We start from the raw sequence: 5,783 nt of genomic DNA, 5'->3' as shown, positions 1-5,783 counted from the left end.
CCATTTGCTATGCTTGCCGACCACTGGAGGTTTTGTAGACCCCAGGGTGAAAACCATGGTTCTAAGATATTGTATGATATAATATGATATGTTAGCTCACCATAAGCTTAGGGTCAATAACGGTGATTATTGTTTTAAAAATGTCGACTAATTGCATCAGATCTAAAACAATAATATTCATTAAGGCTTCGTCATCAGGAAAGTAGAGAATCTCGCCAAGGTTGTGTAGATACTCAAGCAGTACCCTTTGAGCATCCTGTTTGACCCCACACCGCTCAACTAAAGCGATCACCTGATAAAGAAAAAAAAACCAAGTTTAATGGTTTTAAACTAGTGTAGAAATTGATACCAAAACATTCACTGACAAAGGCGGTATATTCGCAAATCAGTGACAAATTTATTAAATTACGTTTTTATTTGAAAGTAATGCCTGACAGTTATTAAGTTCAATTTTGGGCTTTTACTGTCTGTTCCTTTGAGCTTGTTTATTGCTGTTTCTGTTCTTATAAAGTTTAATGTTTTAATGAAATGAATAATCACAAGTTAATAATAATTAGTCTTACATAGCACTTATAAAGCCTCTAAATTAGCGCTTCACATTTTTATCCCCCCCCCCATCAACTGACCCCGTCATTGTATCAAGCACATATGGTACACATGCCTGGGGAGAATTCCATGTTGCAGGTGTAATCAGCGAATTTTGTGTTTGAGCCTACCAGGTACCCACTTATACGCCTGGTTTGACAAACATCGGTAAAGTGCCTTGCCTAGACGGAAGCGAAATCCACAGCGAGGGATTGAACCGCCAACCTCAAGGTTGGGAAGCAGAACCGCAACTGCGCCATCCTGCTCTTTCTTTAAATTATTAAATGTCTACCTCTTTGGTTCGTAGGTAGATATGCTTCTCTTTCAACTTTTGGATTTCCTGTTGAACAAGCAACCATTTCAAAGGCAGTTTTCTAACCATCTTCTTTGCGAATTTTAATATTTGGTCCATGATGTCAGAAGCGTTGCTCCTGGCGAACGGTAAGCTGTTCTCAATAGCAAAAAAACTTGACACCATGGTTTCATAAGGTTTCCCTCTCAATGCTTTCCTAATTTTATCGAATATTTCTTCAGCCTGAAGTTAAACAAAATATTAATCATCAGACATAAATATGAACAATAAAATAACAATACCAATGTGTGTTGAAGTTATCACCTTATTTAAGTATCAAACATCTCTAAAAACGCCATCCAACTAAAATAATGTTTGATTATTAGATTTAGATTTTTGTAGTGTATGAAACACCCGAAACAAATAAGTAATAATTCCAGGATGTCCAGTGATTTAAAAATGTTGTATATAAATTAATCAATAATTGATCGAATAATCAGTCAATCGGTTCATCGCTTAACAAATTGATTGATTAATTTTGACCGTGACGATGATAATGAACAGATGATGATAATGATGACAGCGATGGCGATGATTTTGATGATGATGAGGTTGATTAGGATGATGTACTGGTGACAATCCTGAATCTGGGCCTAAAACACATCCTTTAACAATCTTATAAGTAAGCAAGATTTCCCCTCGACTCCGAGGATATCGTATGCCACACCCCATCGAGAAAGAGCAGGGCAAATAATTAGAAGTACCGGTAGTCTATTCGCGTGCGCTTTATGTGTGCGACAATACTTTCCGCTTACTTGGCCCCTGGTTCTATACTTATTGTGTTTAAAATGGATCGGAGGGCTAACTATGATGCAGGTGGCGGCGCTCCGAGAGGGAGGGGGAGAGGGGAGAGGCTGACAGGAAAAAAACCACAATTCATCTGGGAGAAAAAAAGATTATGTATTTTCCACATATTAAATCGATTAAATAAATCTTTGAAACCCCTAAACTGTCATATTTTTGGGGTTATCCGTCTCTGAACCAGTTCACAAAGATCTTGAGCCACGCCTGACCACACCCACTTTGTTCTCGTCTGGGACATCAACCACCCGTCGGGCATATCCTGTTATTATTATAGCACACAATGGAAGCGTTTCTGCAGTTGGCCATGTGTTATAAGGTGCACATTAAAGAATGCAGCACACTCTAAAAGAGTATTAGAAAAAAATTACATTGCTGTTTGTATGTTTTACTTTGTAAAAATCCTACAACTTTGTTCAGCTATTTTTCTTGCTGTCCGCCGTCCTTTTATTGTTGGGTGGGCAAAGTCAAGGTAAATATAAAAACAACCTTTTCATCCAAAATGGAAACAGATCTCTATGGTCACAAAATAACGGCAGTTTTGGTTTTGCGCCAGTCATGGTTGCCAGTGACCACAGAAGTGTTAGCCACTTAAATCAAATATTAGTAAAGAAAACCAAAAAATTAAAATGTTGTCACTTTACGTCTTGGTCTTTATCATCAGGCATTATAAAATTCTTGTGTCTTGTATTTATGTGACAATATCAATTTGTTATTATATTTTTAAATAAATCAATTAACAATAAATCAATAAATTAACATTTTCAATAAATCGTTATAAAAAAATGCTTCATGATAATATATAGAAAAGGTTTCTTTTTTCAAAGAATGGATGTTGTGCTGGCTCCATCGGTGAACTGCTTTAAAGCAGAACCAGATTGATGTGGGGTTATAAAGGCCGTTGAGGCCAAATCCTTTCCCACTACGAGTAAGTATCAAGTATATACTTAACGTTGTACACATTTATATCCGGTATAACTTAATACCTTCTATTTTGTTTGTAGTTTAAATATGATATGTTACAGTACTTTATACTGTTTTATTGTTGACTTGGTGTATGATGTAGTTGGTTACCTTTCTTTTCTGTTCCTCTTCATTCCCCTCGAGGCTGCCTAGGTGAGTACCAATCACTAGTACTGGTGGTGAAGGTTGTCCATCTTCCAATTCTGAATCCCCACTGTTTGTATATACTGAACGAATCCAGTACAGAATGAACTCAAGGTTTGTCATTCGATGTTCGTATATATCACCCTGAAATAAAACAAAAATATATACAGTAAAAAAATGTTAAGAAAATATCATATGTATTAATAGACTGTGTAAGTCATCTGTATAAGATCACTTAATACCGATTTTAAAGTTGATAAATTTCATGCAAAACCTACTACTGTAATGAATAAAATGTTGATAAGAAATAATGCTTACAGTGGTTGGATCCCTAACTTTGGCGGGGGCGTCAAGATCATCTTCTAGGTTAAATACAACACAAACAACGGCAAAATATACCATAAAAATCTACAAGAAAATGAGTTCAATCAATAATTTTTACTATCGAAAACTGAATGAGGTACCTAGAATAATAATAATTTTTTTTTATTCAATTTATTATTAAAAATAATGACTTTACTCGTTGTATCACATGATATATTGGCTGGCCTCCGAAGTCCCAGATACTCATAATGAAATCATTGCCAGATTTTTGTGATTCTTGCGTCGCATCTCTTTTTGTGAACTTGAGTTCTGTTATTCGCTCCTGGACTTTAGTAGCGATGGTTTCAGGGACCGCTTCCATCGATTGTGGCTGTGTCTGCTCTTTGGTATCTGATTCCATTTTCAGGTTTCTGGCATTAACATTTGATGATGATTGTCCTTAAAGAAGATTCAGAATAAAAACTTAAAAATGCATAATTCAAAAACCAAGAAATAGTAGGATAATGGGGGTTTCCACTGACCCTACAAGGTTAGGTAGTGCTTGTTATAGTGAAATGTCTGTGAGTAAGTGAGAGTTTTTTTTTTATCTCTTGTTCCAAGTTCTAAATTAGCTGTTCCAGGTGGTATTCTTTTGGCAATGTACCTTTAATACTTGTTCCATGAGCAACCATACGTATTATGTTGTTAATAGAGGTGCGTCGGCACCAAGGCTATGACATGTGATGGCCCTCTGTGTGAAATACCGATTAAAAATAATGTATTCATTAAATCAATTTCTTATGAAATGCAAACACGAACGTCTTACCCTGATTATATTTCCTCTTTTTTTTAGCTGGTGGTGACATGCTCTTCAAATATTTGTAAAACAAAAAGAAATAATAAATTAACCATTATATACTTTAGCTGGATTATATCCATTATTTGTTAATATTAGTAGCATTAAATATTTCAATATTAACCAACTTAAATGCTAGTGAATATCAACAAAATGATAGTGTGTAAATCTTACTTGTCTTGTTACTTCTACATTCTTCTCAGTTTCTCTTTCTAATATTTTTTTCGCTATGGAATCTGCCATTTTTGCTTCATACATGCCATTGGCGCCAGCTGTTCAGAGATAGAGTATAATTAATTTATTCGAATAAGATTTTACTATATGATTAAATTCATTTTGTTAGTTCAATAATTGATTTTAGACTGATCTCTTGGTGAATAGTGATTTGCATATTTATTGACAAATTAAAAATAATCCCAACCTTGCCGAGAATTGACTTATAGGATAGGTACAAGGAAATTTCACATATAGTGAAAGCAGTTAGGCACACTGCAATTATTTGGAATCCGTACCTCGAGGTTGGTTTTCAATCCTTCACTGTGCATTTCGCTTGTGTCCTTGATCAAGGCACTTTATTTACATTGCTTCAATCTACCCAGCTGTATCAACAATGGGTACCAGCAAATTGCTGGGAGTAACCTGCGGTGGACCAGCGTCCCACCCCTTTACTTACAATGATCAGGTGATGTTTTCTTCCAATTCAATTCATTGTGCGACTCATGGGTACACACCGTTGTGTTGGCAATTGCGTCTGTAATACCCTCATGTGGATCAAAACTAAAGCAAAATGAAATTATTAATCTAGAGATATTGCTATTACAGAAAGCATACTACAAATAAATAATGTACAGAACGTAGATATATAAATAAATGTGTAGAAACGTACTTAAAATAATGGATTGATATTATTAAAGCTTTCATACATTTATTTAAGTTGTCGATTCTAAAAAAATACAAAAATCATTTGAATTACAGGTTTCTTACAAAAAGCATTTGAAGACTTCAGCTATTTCTACTGGTTAACTAATGTAGGTAAAGCAAACATTGAAAATATTTAGCTTACGTATTCCTTAAAAATGACTTGATAGTAGAAGTCTTGCCGACTCTCTCGAGGCCCATGAAAACTGTCCTTCCTTGATTAACCTCTGCTTCTCCCTCAGCTAGAGCATCATTAAAAGCTTTCATTGCTTCGGGCCCACGCGCCAAGATTTCCGTTGGAACCCTCCCCGCTTTAAGCATAAATATTTCTGAATTACACATTGAATTCCTTCATGTAACTTGTTAAATATAATTATTGAGGCCAGCCGCCTGCAATGCTGTCATTTACTGAAGAGGTCTTTAACCTATCCATTCATACAAATTTTTCATTGCTTCAATTGTGATTTTGCATTTCTTTTCTCATAGAATTATTCGTATCAATGGTGCAACATTTACTTCATCAAACCCAGTCTTGTGATTATGTAACCATAATAAAAGCAAATTTGCAAACAAAAGTATAGAATTAGAACTTATTTATTCCAAAAGAGGGGCAATAAATTACTATGGGGATAACAGACGGAGAAATATATAGACCTAGAGTAGTTGTTTTATTTTCATCACTGAATAAATGTTTTACAGTATTATATTCAATGATACACTGAGTGATAGCGCTATCATTTTGTCTGAATCGAGCATAAAAAAAACGCTGAAAAATATTACAAATAGCCACCTGGATTGCTAATCAAAATACTGTAATTAAATACAGCTAACATTGGGATTCTTATTTACTGTGTTTAAATG

At 34.9% G+C, this 5,783-nt stretch overlaps 1 protein-coding gene across 1 annotated transcript; it reads right to left on the bottom strand.

The window, feature by feature from the left end:
• Positions 1-3,785: 3,785 nt before the first annotated feature.
• Positions 3,786-5,541, bottom strand: LOC117116683. The gene is made up of 3 exons (XM_033260773.1): positions 5,068-5,541; positions 4,678-4,781; positions 3,786-4,276 (listed from the first exon to the last, which is right to left on the bottom strand). Exons 1-3 carry the CDS (start codon positions 5,262-5,264, stop codon positions 4,140-4,142), a joined length of 438 nt encoding a protein of 145 aa, XP_033116664.1. The 5' UTR covers positions 5,265-5,541; the 3' UTR covers positions 3,786-4,139.
• Between the last annotated feature and the right edge of the window lie 242 nt (positions 5,542-5,783).

This window comes from Anneissia japonica, unplaced genomic scaffold, assembly GCF_011630105.1.
Source record: "Anneissia japonica isolate Jap-2015-1 unplaced genomic scaffold, ASM1163010v1 scaffold5765_len44484_cov102, whole genome shotgun sequence".
In the NCBI taxonomy this organism is placed as follows: Eukaryota; Metazoa; Echinodermata; class Crinoidea; order Comatulida; family Comatulidae; genus Anneissia; species Anneissia japonica.
This window is presented reverse-complemented; position numbering and strand designations above follow the sequence as displayed.